Source organism: Strix uralensis, chromosome 11 (assembly GCF_047716275.1).
Source record: "Strix uralensis isolate ZFMK-TIS-50842 chromosome 11, bStrUra1, whole genome shotgun sequence".
Taxonomy (NCBI): domain Eukaryota; kingdom Metazoa; phylum Chordata; class Aves; order Strigiformes; family Strigidae; genus Strix; species Strix uralensis.
In genome coordinates this window covers 8,191,602-8,206,925 of record NC_133982.1, presented here as the reverse complement: position 1 = coordinate 8,206,925, position 15,324 = coordinate 8,191,602, and the positions used below count along the sequence as shown (strand labels likewise).

General features: G+C 37.3%; 1 protein-coding gene across 11 annotated transcripts in view; it reads right to left on the bottom strand.

The window, feature by feature from the left end:
* The window catches only part of OTUD7A (OTU deubiquitinase 7A), a 214,756-nt gene that overhangs the window by 12,663 nt on the left and 186,769 nt on the right, over positions 1 to 15,324 (bottom strand). For all 11 annotated transcript variants that reach the window (XM_074880382.1, XM_074880386.1, XM_074880392.1 and 8 more), the window contains 4 exons: positions 9,573 to 9,700; positions 7,592 to 7,741; positions 1,048 to 1,162; positions 731 to 815 (listed from right to left, as the gene is read on the bottom strand). In XM_074880382.1, the coding sequence (XP_074736483.1) occupies positions 731 to 815; positions 1,048 to 1,162; positions 7,592 to 7,741; positions 9,573 to 9,700 (478 nt within the window). The remainder of the gene's footprint in view (positions 1 to 730; positions 816 to 1,047; positions 1,163 to 7,591; positions 7,742 to 9,572; positions 9,701 to 15,324) is intronic.

Below are 15,324 nucleotides of genomic sequence, written 5' to 3'. Positions count from 1 at the left end.
CTACCACTGTAGAAACTGTCAAAAAATGGCTTTTTCCCCTCTTGCAGATTGTTAAATGCTTTCTCCTTTTGTGTTCTGTTCCTCCTTTCAAATCCCATCTGTGTAGGCTGTCTAAATCACCTCCATCCTCTCCTAGCAACCTTTTGCCTCCAGACTAACCCCTAAATGTATTCAATGTAATTTGCAGAGAAATTTGCAGCTGACTAGGTGCCAGCTGGGCATGATTCTAAAATAGCTTTCTGAAAGAACCAGGCTCCAGTTCAGCGCCAGTCTGTGGCCTTTTGTCAGCCACTCTAAACTGGGAGCTGTCCAGGGGTGCAAATGTGTTCTCAGAAAGAGAAAGGACTTGGGATTGGTAACCTAACAGTGTCATTAGGATAGCAAGCCAAAGTTCTGAGAAAACAATGGTGAGAAAAGGTCTCTTTTAAGGTTTTTCCAAACTACACGGACTACTGAAATAAGTAACAGAAAGATTAAGCTAGAAAATACATTTCAGAACAGAGTATGAGTTGCAAAAAATATACAGGCAGCTGTGTTATTAAAACAACTAGGAAAAAAAAATATCTATAAGCCTGATTGCAATGACAATGAGCCATGAGTGACTTGTCCCTGCTGCTAGGACACTGAGGTGTTCCAGGCAGCTGGCCAGTCCAAGCAGCCTACCCTACACAACACCCTGTCGTGCCTCGTATCTCTCATCTTGTTAGACCGAGGGGGAAGTTTACCTTACCCGTGTCTCAGATGGTATGCGTATCCAGGTTACATTCATATAGCTGTGTAGAAGATTAAGCTTTGCCTCAAGAGACAGAATCAAACTAAGGATGAAAAAGAAGGGAACAAACAGTCAAAAAGCCTGAAAGAAAACGCAATACTTCTTAACAGGGAGAGATGTAACAGCAGCCTGAATTGAGACCATCAGCTGGAGACCCACCCATGTCTCCTCCCACGTAACCAGAGAACGTGAACAAAGCCCTCTCTGTTATACTTCAATCAGGTATGGCTCAAGACATTTTACTGCTTAACACTAAAGTTACAGAAAGGTCTTACTTGGCCAGTCTGGTGTTATCATTGTCATCTTTTCCCCACTCCCAGTCTTTCCCAGGATCAACCGCAAAGTGCAAAGGCAGTAACTTGTGTTCAGAGTCAGTCAGGGGGATCACCGCTGAAGTAGAGAAGAAACAAGGATTGGGATGGGGGGAACAAAAAAGACAAAAAGAATGATTCAGCTGTGAAAAGCAGCAAAACTGGTTGAAGAAGGGCAGAATTTGAGTGTGCTGCAGAATTGTCTCTTCCAGACCACCACAAATTATTTATACCAGGCTCCATTTCCCTATTTTGATATTTGTGCAATAGAAGAGAGGGAAAGGTTAATACACTGATTGCTCCTGGAGTGAAAGATAGTCACCTGAGGAGGAAGGGAGACCTCTGGGAGAACAACACTGCTATTTTGTAATGCACAATAAACATTTCCTGGAGACAGAGCCATTAGAATAGCAGAAAGCAATAAAAAGTTGAAATATTCCTGCCTGTCTCTCACACAGATGCACATACTTGTTAATTATTTTGTCTTTTTAGTTTAGTCTCTCTGTTTTCCACTGTCAAAGAAACAAAAATATATTGATAGCAGCATTAAGAAACAAAGCAAAACGCAGTTACAGCGATTTTGGACTCAAACTGTGAATTAACATAATTGAGGAGCATATATCAACATATATACGGGTTAAGAGGTCAATTTGAGGCCTGTCTTGAGTGTAGTGAAAAGGCCATTACTGCTGTTATATCCCAGCATTACTGTCTAGCTGTTTTGGTTCTTCTGTCCTTCCCCCTCTCTGCTAGGGCTCTGCCTTCTGACACGTATCTTAATGACTCTGCTTTACACTCAGCATGCAGGGACTGCACTCTGACTTTACAGCGTGTCTATCATTCATCACCAGCAAGAAACGAAGATAAAAACACTGTCAGCTTTAATTAAAGCCACCAATTTGCTTCCATTTCATTACAGAAAAAAAAGTAAAAGCAGTTGAGGGACTGGGGGGGATCCTCAGCATGGTGCAGGTCACTGCTGCTCCTCTGACAACCAATCAAGGAATTTAATTTTCTGTACTAGAACCCTTAAGGAATTTGCCTAGGTATTCATCCCACAAAGCCAAGGGGCGAAGAAACCTGGAGGCATCACCCAAACATCGTGGCACTGAATTATTGAAAACTGATTGCACTTATTGGTTATATGCTGTTTATCATCTTTTCTGCAGTTCAGAAAACATATGTTGTCAAAACAAAGGTACAGCATTTTTGGTTAAATATTGTTCCTCACCTAGCAGAATGCAGGAAATTTAATCTGCATTTTAGATTAACAGGGTGAAGTCAGTATTTGGTTCAGACAGTTTGACAACAACTGCAGAAAGTATATATATATATTTTCATCTTTGCAGACTGGAAATAAAAAGGTCAGACCTCTACAAATTTAATGGAAACGTTGCCCCCTACTGCTTATAGTAGGTAATTCTTGAAATATTTTTCCCATATTAACTGCAAGTATAGAACAGCTGGAGATGAATCAGCTTTAGCTGCAGACACCACTGTAACATGCAAGCACTGAAATTAATATTCTAAGACAATTTAGCTCCTTAAAGAAACTCAATGTGAATAAGTAGCAGAGAGTCTAACTCTACAGTTCAAAATACACTGTAAAGTGAGCTCCTGAAGCACAAGAACATAAGAAATGTACAGCGGAGGTGACAACTGAATACACTTTTTAACACTTATTGGTGTAATATGAGGGGTTACCCTGCTGCATTCAATGAAATTATTGCAGCAGAGGGGCTAGAATAACTGAGAACACAATTAACTGATTAGGTTTCCCAAGGAAAACACATTTCTGCCAATTAACTGAATTACCAGCAGGTACTGACTGGATTTACAACTAACCTTACAAAGCAATACATCAACTGTTTAAAGGAAGAAGGCAACTTAGAAAAGAGCAGTATTTTAAGTTTACAACACGCTTCCACTTCTGGTAGCACCTGACCTTACAGGCACAGCTTTGTAGGGAACTGGGAATGTCACCCCAAGGCAGGTGATATTGGGAAGCCTGGACCAAAGAACTGTCAGAAAGTTGAGTTGGTCTCTTTGGGATATAAACCTCAAAAAGTAAATTTGAGTTTCTTTTCTACGGACAGTCTGAAACTAACTAGTTTTCACATAGTTCAATAAATAATCATTTTTATAAACAAATTTTTAAGGAATCCTTTTAAATGCTGGCTGTTTCTATTGATGCTAAAATGACACCTATTAAAAATGTTTAGTGGTACTCAATTTTATGACATTCTTAACATCCAAGTACAAAACAAAGCTTAGAGCTGATTGTCTATAGCATGTCACTGTTGTCTTAACTAATGTACATGCTAAGACACACACAGTCTCCATCTTCACACAGAAATTTGATAAGTAGTACTTTTCAAACTCTGAGTTGAGTGGAAACTCTATACTAATTCTAAGGGATAGTCTGAGGTTGGTATGAAGCACTACCATCTTCATACAAAAAGTATCCACTAAAGTAATGGAGTTTTAAAATTCTATCTTCACTGCAAGAGATTTCCTCACTGTCAGGGAATTCTGTTTGATAGCTGGGGTTTCTTGTAGGATTTCCTCACATTCCTGATAGAAAAGCATTTTAATATTAGGACTGCAAGCAGGATCCATCACATTCATTTCTAAAGCAGATGATTCCTGATGCTCAGCCACATCAGAGATTTTGTGACTTTGGTGTGGTAGTTTGGTTACACTTGGTTTTGGATTCTCTCTAGCTGAAACCACACTACTAGAAACACAGTCTACAAGTCCTAAGGCCAACAGATGGGATACGTCAAAAGTAACAGCAGCTATTTTGTCCATGGCAGTTTTAAGACATATGGTCAGGACTTTCATGCCATTCATCAGATGGGTGTATTGCCTTCTGTGCTGTGAAGTCACAGGGTTTCCCAGCACTCATCTTTATGCCTCAAGTGTCATTACTGATCTTCTATACAGAACACTTTAACTATTTCTAAAAATAGTAGTAAAATAAAATGCTGACACAGATACTGACATACTGCTGTTAAAAATTACTGTCACACCTCTCACACTATTCCAAACTGATTGTGGGCAGCCATTTCACTGCTGACTGGCTGACAAAGCACAGGAGTGTGGGAGGCTCTAAGTTCAATGAAGCAGTCTTAGGGGCAGTTGAGAGCTGGTCTTTATTTTCCATTAAAAATATACGAAACACCTGTGTAACTATAACCTGCATGACTACAAAATTATTTATAGGTTTTCAATCAGACATTGTGGATTTCAAAACAAGAGGGCCTTTGATGATCATCAGAAAGAATGCCAGCTATATGCTGGTAAAAAGAAGACATGTCAAAAAGTATTTTAAATCCTCTCCAGACAAGAGGATTTTAGCATGTTTTTTCTCTTTACATACATTTATAGTAGTGCTTAAAATGATCTGATAAATGACTACATGCCAAAGCAGAACTTGGCATCTACAGTTTCACATCAGCATTTATTTGACCACACATTTCACAAACATAGGACATACTGTCTTCTCAACAACAGAGCTTCTCAGCAGCTTAAACATTTATGTATGTACATGCAATAGTTCAGACAGCCTCAGATGCTGCTCCTGACATCTGGCTACATGTTTAGAGTACAAATACTATGACTAGAATTATGAACACCCTGGCTGTCAGAGGTGCTCCTTTTAAGAATTTGTAGCTCTGAGCTCTCAGCTGCATTCTGATAGTTCAAAATCTGACCATGTACTGTGGCACCTGTGCCACTGTTTTCTGACTCTTAATAATTGTGGCTCTCCCTTCCTCTGTGCCAAAGCTGCTAACATCTCTATGCTGACAATGTACAAAAAATAGGCGTTATTAGAGCATCCTTGTGCCAATCTATTTCCTGTCACAGCATTTGAAGAACAATAGTAATGCTGTGGTTGCTGTTAGACTGCTGCAGTCTCTAACAGCAACCAGCTTGGCAGCTGAAAGTTAAAGCATTCCCTTCATCCCAGACTTAATGCCAAGTGCTCTCTGCTGCTCCACAGAATTGAAGTCTGTGTATTCAAGGCCCTGCAGTAAAACATGTAAAATTGGGTCATACGAAACAAATACTATTTTGATTCAACAACCCTTGTAATTAACCTGGATGAACTTATACATGAACAAAGCCAATATTTAACCATACTGATACTGTGCTGGAGATTTGGTAGCTTTTTCTCTCCCAACACCTCTCCTGCACGACTACAGGTGTAGGCAAATCCTACAGAAAGGCCGTTTCTAACCACAGGAAGTGTATTTAACATTATCGCTAACAAAGGAGAAATCAAATACATGAGCTTGTTATTAAACCCAAGATCTTGCAGGGTGTAATGAGAATATATGGATTGTAACATCAGGAATCTTTCAGTAGGTGGCACCAAGGTGTATCACTGAATAATACATACTGAGAGGTAGGGTCAGAGCAGCTGAATAGTAGTTTCCCTCACCACTTTTTGTCAATCCTGTCACTTAGAGGATGCCACAACAGCAAGAAGTTTAGAGGGTGACAGTTACTTTATCTGCAAAGTTAATGCAGAGATAGTTAAGTTCTGTGTATTCAATCCAATTCTTTACACACATAGGCTCTTGTAAGACCTGTGATAATGAAGTCCTGTATGAAGGCAGATAGACATGTCTGAAATAAATGAGGTTACTGTCATTCTACTGATATTATTCTGATCCCAATTGTTAGAAAGGAAGAAATGGACTCTGCCTACTCCAGAAATTGTCTTGTTTCACCACCAACAGAACTCAGACCTAAAATGAATCAAAGACCAAAGACATGGAGACATGTTCTACAACAAGACAACTCTACAATTTGTAACGCAGACATATATGCAGGAGCTGCTAACTTAATAGCGTGCTGACACTACAGTCCTGGCTGCAGCGTATCATCAGCAACCATCAACAGCAAAACAGTATCTTTAAAAAGGCTCTCCAAAACAGTATCTTCATTCATATCACATTATTGCATTAAAATGGTATGAATTTGCTTTGCAGACTTTCATTTCTCACAAGGTGTTTCACATTATACCTCAGTGTACTGCTCTGGAAATGGTTCCTATGTGAAAAGCATTTTCTTAAGGGCTGCTCTTCTACAGATTGAGGGCTGGAAAGCAGCTGCAGTGTCCCAGTGTATAATGCAAAGGTCAGACCTATTGTCAAGCACCTACCTACAACACCCCCCAAAATGTGCCACTGAAGGCTGTATAGGTGGACTGGATTGATTTTCCCATTGAATATCTGACATCTAGATCAACCACCTTCTCCATTTCTGTCTTATGATTCAGCCTCCTCTTCACCAACACAAAGTTTGCCAATACCACATACAACCCTTTGTAGAGTGTTTCCCATCTCACACAACCTCATGTAAAAAAACTCTCTGCTCCCTTCCAAGAAGGATGACTTAACTAGATGTAGACATCTTCATACAAGCATTTGACAACAGAATCTTGTTCAAGAGTTTGAATCTTTTGCATCATTTTAATGAACTTCTTTCTCTCTACTTTGCAGAGCTGCAGCGTGCTGACTGTCTCATAAACATGGAAAATGCCTAATACTCCAAAATCAGATGAAATGCACAGAGGTTTAGGGAGTTAAATGGAGGATATTTAGTTGCCTCTAAACTAGTCTCTAGGAAGGAGGACTAAATTAAATTCATTCAGGAGATCTCAACAACCAGCACACATTCCATGTTTACTTTACAGGTATATGCATTCATAAGGGATTTAAAACACCTCTGCAGTGTCATCAGGCAAAAAAAAAAAGATGACTCATGGTTAACAGCAAAACTCCACTGAATTTTTCTAACGTCTCACCGTGTTTTAGACAAAATACTTTACCTTTTCCCACAAAAGGAGCAAAGACAGATAGCAGTTAATCTCACAGCTTTCTATTATTAAGCGAACAGGTCTTCCAAATAAGGGCAGTTACAGCTAGCTCCTAGACTACTGATGCAGGAACAAAACCAGTCCTGAAGCTCTTGTCACTCCCAATCCCATATCCAGAAAGCTCAAACTTGACACAGAAATATCTGGTCAGACTTTGTTGTCAGTGTTCCAAAGTAAAAGAGAAGACAGCAAGATGATAAGAAAAAAACGTTTCAGCTAAGTGTTTTTAAATGAGAAAAGTGCATTTAGCACACTAGAAGAAAGATTCTTCCATTACATGAATTTTCAATAGTGATCTGACTCACACTTAATCTTCTAAGCACTTTATTAACCCAAATTAGCAAAGGCCTTCAAAAACCCAGAAGCACAGTAAGTAACTATGATGATACCTATTGACATATATGGAACCGACAGAAAAGGTTTAAGCACAAGGATCAGGACTGAAGAGTTGTTGGCTCCTGGTCTTGTGATCAGACCGCCCAGACTCCTAAGAACGCAGCAGTAAAATTTAGTGGATATTGTTTCCTTTCTGATAGATAAATACACCTACAGGTAGGAGAAAGTAATTTGTGCATTGCATTCAATATATACCCTTGGGTTGCTTTGTTTATAGCATACCTTGTTCTCTCTGTTGATCTTTTTGTTCCATGGAAACAAGAGCAGAGAAATGGGCCTGATCATAGGCTAGCACAAGAGGTGAGCAATGGCATCTGTTAGGTAGAACTTCAAGTGGCAAATAAATTCCTCCAAATGGTATAGGTGCAAACGCTGCAAAGAAAAATGACATTTTTTTTTTAAGTATGTCAAAGAACAGACAATAACGTTGGTTCTACTGTATGTAACAATTGTGCTACAATGTTTTCAGAGCTCCAGGAGAGTAGCCTGAAGTGGAGTAATCAGTGCAGAAAACAGTCACAACAACAGGTAAAATTCCATTATTAAAACATCAGAAAATACACTAAGAACAATAATGCAAACATTCTGCTCTTACATATATTTTCCTTGCTCTAATTATTTATTAGTAAAGATATTGAGGTCTTGTAACAAAATCTTGATGACTCACACATGTATGCAGATTTGTACCTTCCTGTAATACTTCTAGGTAGAAGGATATTTTCTAATAATCAGCAGTAAATACACTATCAGTTCTTTTGGTAACATACTCTGCTCATGCCTTGCATTAACAGATTTCTGTAAGAAACATTACAAATGTATTTATAGTCCACACACACATCATATACGTATGAATGTGTGTATGTATGTATATATAATACTTGTAAGGAAAGAGTTAAAAAAAACTGCAAGTAGAATTTAAGTGGGATGCTTCATCTGTAAGGGCAAAGCTCTTTGAAAGATTCTACAGTTGTTTATATATAATTATGGGAAACAGCAAGTTTAGGCAGGAAAATTTTCTCAACATGTTTGCTTCTGATCAATTATTTTTCCTTTTGCTGTGAAAATATGAATCCTTATTTCTGAAATAGTTCCAAAATAAGCATAAGGAAAAAGTAAACCCAAACAATGCATTGTTTTTACTAGAGACTTTTTCTTTTGAAGAGGCCTGCTGTGTCCAGACTTTGGGACAGAGAATAGTATTGGTTTTGAGGCATAAATCTACATTTTGGTGAGTCTATCCAAATCTGACCAAGTTACTAGTCTTTTTGAAGACCTGTACTTTGTACATACAACAGTTAAACTGAGGTAACTTGATCATGCTGGTCCGTAGGGCCAGCAGTGAGAAAAACACTGGGATTATTGTGACAGAATCAAGGAGTCAAGGAGAAGAAAATGTGGGAGGAGGGCAATTTGGGATAGGAAAAGTTATGAGAAAATGAAGCAATAGCGATTGAGTCTGTCAGAGCGGATCGCAATCATACAACCGTTACTTGTAGTTCACAATTTGAATGGAAACTGAAATTATGCAGCATTTTACTGTGGAAATAAATTTCTGTAAACTCCATCACATGTTTAACATCTCCCTTTAATCAACCAAACATTCTCCTTTAGTTAAGCAACATACTATCATTAATTAGTATTCTATTAGTTCATGGTAAAAGGGAGAGAGACTAATTTAATCCCTCAAGTTCTGCTCAGACACCTGTCTATCTGGCTCCATATACAGATCTAATATTTGTGTGCTCACATGTGCAAACTGAATAAAACATTGTGGAAACTTTTGAATGAGAGACTGCAAGAGAGTAAAAACAAAAAGCCAAGATATACACATTCAGAATTCAATTTTTCAAAATCAGATTAGATTGATTTATGCAGTTTTAAGGGGCACCAAAATAACACAGCAAAAGTAGAACCTCGTTAACCTAGACCAGTAAGAAATGTATTGTGTCTGTAATTTGGTGGTTGTTAATAGTAAATATCTAGGATAAACAGATTTTCAGTGAGACTTACATAATTATCCTGTACTTTTTACTTTTATCTAATAGAAATGAATTTGGTATCATTTTGCTCTTTCCCTCCCCACCCCTCAAGGCAGCAGCTATCCTATAAACACTCAGATACGTTACAGCTGGGTCTTTTGTTTGTGATAGTTTAGGACTGATTCAATTAACACAGGTGCAAATTTCTAATAAAAAACTCTTACCTTCTCCCCCTGAGTCTCGTAACATTGTATCTGCTACTACAACAATAGGTCGTCTCAAAATATGGGCTAAGACAAAAACATGGAACTCTTCTAAACTCTCATACACTGGATCTTCTGCATTATCAACTCTGAAAGACACAGCATTGAAACTTTTTGAACCAACCATTGAAACTTTAGTGAACAAACACATTGCAGCAGATATTTATTCTTCCTTGTCACTCATATTCCCACTCTTCTGTAAAACATATTCCAATTATTGAAACAGGCAATATAAGAAATTGGAAAGGAAAATATATGTTGCTATTATTTTATTTCCAAAATGTACCTGTGCTATCCTATTCATCTGAAATACAGTCTTATTTTCCCAACCTGTACAAATTTCAGAAAACCTTTTTCTTCATATATGAGTGGACAAACACAACTGCTAAGTTTGTTTTAAATGCTCTCTTTTACTGAAAAGTTTAAAAAATCCACAGTTACACATTTCACAGCTCAAAACATTTGACAGAAGAAAGAAACTTTGTCTTAAAGAACATGTGCTACTAACTTCTAGGGATATACTGCTGATCACTAAATGAAATGGGGTACTTTTTCTGCAAAAAAGACTGAAAACCTGACTTAAAATTGAGTGACAAAATTAAAAAAAAAAAAAAAAAAAAGTAGTTTTCCAACTAGCATCAGTATGCTTTGGATCAGCCCCACAATCTTCCAGGAAATGGAAATGCCCAGCATCTTTGGGAGGCTAACCTATAAAGTCAGTCATTTATGAAAGAGATCATTCTTTTATCTGGACTGCAAGAATAAATCTGTTAAATTCCCCACTTTTCTAGCTGAACACTTCTAAGCCTTTCTGTGACTTTTTCCTGATGTTCAAACTAAATTCCCCATTTTGAGATTTCCTCTCATATTCCTTACTGAATTCTTCCCCATGGTTGGATGCAACAGCTTTTCAGCATTTGCAGTCCATTATGTCACCTTCAGAGTAATTTGTTAGCCAAAAGGAAGTTAGAAGAATCCTGTTATTGGCAAGACAATATGCTACAAAGATTTCCAGCTATTTTCTCATACTAGTATTTCCAGACTATCAGTCCTAAAGTTTTTCTTCAAATCCTCTCATTATTCCTCATCTCCTAGTTAATGAGGTTTCTAGAAGTGAAAGGCATATTGCAGATGCAGCTGTATCAGAAGGACCTTTATCCCTTTGGTCAGCTGATGTCAAGCTTGACTGCACATGAAGTCCAAAAATTCCACTGGGCTTTTTACTCTTCAATATCTCATCACCAAGTTGCTTGATTCACTATTTATGATCATATTCACACATTTCAAATCCTTCTCTTCTATTATACATCTGTTTTCCATTGCTCACTTTCCCAGAATCCAGAGTGGTTGAGGTTGGAAGGGACCTCTGGAGGTAACCTTGTCCAACGCCCCTGGTTCAAGCAGGACCACCTACAGCCAGTTGCCCAGGACCATGTCCAGGCAGCTTTTGAATATCTCCAAGGAGGAAGACTTCACAGCCTCTCTGAGAAACCTTTTAAATGTTCAATTTTATTTCATCAGTGCCAGTAATTCATGTGGGCCATCTTATATTATTTCAGTGCCACTGCTGAGAATTCAGTAGCAATTTTCCTAAAGATTAATGAGAATGAAAAATCATCGTTAAGTATCCATAGCAACCTGCCACATCCTTTGATGCGCTTACATTCCAGTTTTTTTCATGGACCTTTATTTATGCTAACTACATGGCCATGAAAATTATGGACAAAATAATTTTGTCACTATAACATAGAAGCAAAGGAAATTTAAGAATCTGAAATTAATTCCTCTGTTCATGTAAAATTAATTCTTAAATAATGAAATCCACATATATAAGAGCATATAAATCTGCATTGCAGAATCCTGCTCAACCAGGGCATTCTAACTGAGTAATTTATCTTGATTGTAAGAACAAATTAACAAGAAAGGAAAAAAAAAATCTCAGCCTATCCTACAGAACCACTGATATATCCAATCCAAACAGAGTGGACACCTACTCAGCACTCCAAAGAGATTCTCTCTCTTCTGGAAAATCCAATTTGTACCGCAGCCAGTAATGAAAAAAACCTCAAAAAGCTGAAACAAGAAAGTTACCTACCCTGCTGTTCCACCTGGCTATCTGCTGTCTGTTCCTCTCTTTTGCCTGTAAACTCTGAGCAAGATTTGTCTTCACATTTTTGGATTTCCTTCTAAAGAGCTCCCTATGGTAAACTTGCTTTTCTTTCCCGTACATACACTCTAGATTCTCAGTTTGTCCAACAGACTCATAACAGGTATTCCAAGTTTAGATTAAGTTTCAGGACTCACGGAGAGCAAGACACCAATGCCTGTTAACAGCTGAGATGTCCTGAAACAACATGACGAGTAGCAAGTTCTTCAACCTGGTGATAAGGTACAAGCATGAGACCAGAATGAAATCTGAGTTCATACCTCGATCTGCCACCATGCCATTTCTGAAACCTCTTATTTCCCTGCTTAAGAATCCCAAAATTAAAACCAACATACACCACAGCTGCAGCTTACTAGCAAGTACAAATTTCTGCTGTAGGAACCTGTCCGTTGATTTGCTTACACAGTATTTCAGCAATAAGCTTCAACTCAAACACAAAAAATTGCACAGTCATGCGACATTTCCCTTCTTTTCTTCAGGGGAAAAAAAAAAAAAGTATATTGCACTGACTAAGGGAGATACACAATGTGAATGTTTTGAGTTCCAATTCTTATTTCTTAGTCTTTAAAAATATCAGTATTTTTTCTCAGGCAAAAACAAGATACAGGAGGCGATTTTGAAGGCATATAATAAAAGAGAAAACCTAAATCAACTTTCCCTAGAATATTTTGGTTTGAATGTTATTTTGTATATAATTATATGGGAATGCATGCTTCTGTGTAAAACATCTTCTGTGGCATGTGAGATGCAGCCGTCTGTCAAATAGGAAGTATCCTGAATTCAACAAAACTTGTTAAATTGGGAAACACCTAATCACTATGTAGGTACTAGTACTTAATTTTAAAATGACATAAGTCTGATCCCTCCCTTGCCTTAAATTTTACCTCTTTTCTAGGGTCTGTGCGATATCCACTGTTTTCAGATCTGAAGGGCTGTCTGAACTAGCATATTTGAATCACCACGGCAATTTGGTTATTTCCAGACTGCGTCTGGCTTAGTACAATTTACATCAACTGAAAATAGGCCAGATAAAAAGATTTATTAGCCATCAGAAACTTCAGCTAATAAGGAGAAGATATACTGTTATAATAAACCTTTTTCTATGTGCATCCTATAATGGCTGCATATAGTGAACAGCTAAAAAGGAATACCATTATCTGTAATAGACAACCAGATCAAATACAAATAGTTTTAAAGCAATGTCTTTGTTAAATGATCTAAACTAAATTCTTTACAAGATGAAGGTCTTTGATGGACACAGTAGTTTTGTATGAAGATCTGTATGTTGAAATACTCTGAATACCTAACCAAGTCCGAAACCTCAGAGATTACAGTCATTACATGCTTCCTGTTCAAATGTTCCAGTTTTCTGCCTTAAATAAAACTCTAATGACACATGGGAAGATTACAGCAATATTCCCTCCCTTCTTCCCCATTTAAAATCACTTGACTTCATTAACAAGATAGTGCCAACAGCATATGAGACAGCTAGCTAGAAGGTGACAGTTAATACTAAGTAAGAATACCACCCACTTTCAAAATCTATATTAGCTCAAACCATGACACCACATCTAGCTTGCAGCTCTACCAGGTTTTGAAGAACAAGTGATACTCAATCTAGCACTAGAACAGGCTTTGAAATCTCTGATTGACAATAGTTTGCAAAATGAAGGAATGAGTTGGAATTTTCTCTTTAGTAGGACTGCAATAGTGTCCTGGTTTCAGCTAGGATGCTTCATAGTTAATTAGTTTGCTCTGCTTTAGTACTTGATGGATTTTTACATGTTGGAAACTTGAACTGAACAAGCAAGTTTTTCTGTGATCCTTTTATCCTTTTCTTTTGTTCCAACTTGCAAGCCTCAGAACGAGAGTGCTCCCAAAGAACAAATCTGAGATTCAGCAACAATTGCTGATTTCCTTTGCCTGTAGTTCACTCTGAAAAATAACTAAAAGGAACTTGCAGGTGAATGAGGCGGAGTAATTCCAGAATTAGGCTTGTCACTGAATTCTTTTGAAGGAGATACAACTTCTGATGCTTTAGCTAATTCTGATACCAAAGGAGAATGTCTCACCTATAATTCAAAGACTAATTTGCAAGCATTCTTAATACACTACCTAACTACAGAACGTAAAATACCCCATCTCAAAAATACTATTTTGATACTCCTTTTCCTTCTGAAGTGCTCTATTTTGAACATGGGTACATTAAACTGAGAAAATAATTCATTCTGTCACATTCATTCTGTCTTTGGAATGATTGTAAAAACATATTCACATGTTTAATAGGTTAAGTTTCTTGCCTGACTCCTCTTTCACTGTTTTAAAGGAAAAATTAACTATTGTCTTTTTATCCTTACTTTATTTTGATTTGCAAAAAGATAAATGCAAACATGATGAGAACATTAAAAACAATTTATATTAATTCTTTATGTAATAGTGATACTCTCTGTTTAAGTATCTAGGAACTAAAGGTAAAGATGGTTGATTGACTGGCAAATGCAACGTTTGAGGACATTTCTGACTGGTAAATACTGAAACTACATAGTACATGAAAAGTACAGAAGGAAACAGACAGAATAAGGCCAGAGAAAATTGGTGCCGAATGACCAAATTTAATAGAAATGTGAATTGAACTGCATTAGAAGACTAAACCATATCAACAGGAAAATATCTACAAACATAGTAGAGAGTAAAATGAAAACCAATCTGTTTTTCTTTAGCCTCGAAAGAGAAGAAAATGAGACACGTTAGGGCTGACAATTTTTTAACCGATGTCCTCATGCATCAGTAGAATTACCTATCCTTGACATCACATGGTTAAAAGAAAAATATAATATTCTTTCAAAGCCCAGAGAATATTTTCTAAAAATGTTATTATTCTCATTGTGTTGTATGCTCTATTTTGTCAATTTACTTATCACCACATGCAATTTTCTTCAGGAGAAACAGTAGCTAGAGAAAAACATGCACTGAGTAAATAAACACTAAATATTTTCAGTGATAAACACTAGACACAAAATCTAAAGCTTCTGCATTCTTAAGGCTGGTCAATAATCCTATACTTTGGGAACAACTGCACTGAAAGTGAGGGATGGTTTATCACACCAGCTATTTAAAGCAGATTCTGTATGTGTATCAGGAGTATTTAGATGTTGTAGATACTATTTCATTCCAAACTTTTTCAAAAATATGTTTCTATCCATTTTTTCCCAATAGCTTCTAAACATCTCAACTAAATGCATGCTGGCAGTAAAGCAGACAGTACTGCTTTTTTTTTCTGCAACCATCAAATTTTCTGGCACTGCTTGTCATAAGCTAATTGACTAAAATGCTACCAATTGAGTATTATACAAAGATTAAACACACATACTAAGCTGGTCTTCCAGAAAACACTCTTTCCTTGCTTGCCTGTTAGCGTTGGGTAGTAACTGGCAAACATTGCGACTTTGCAGAGTGTAATCAAAGTAGCTGCAATCAACCATACTTTTATGGAAACAATCTAGATAAACAGATATGAAATTAGGTAAGAAAAGAATCTGATGCGGT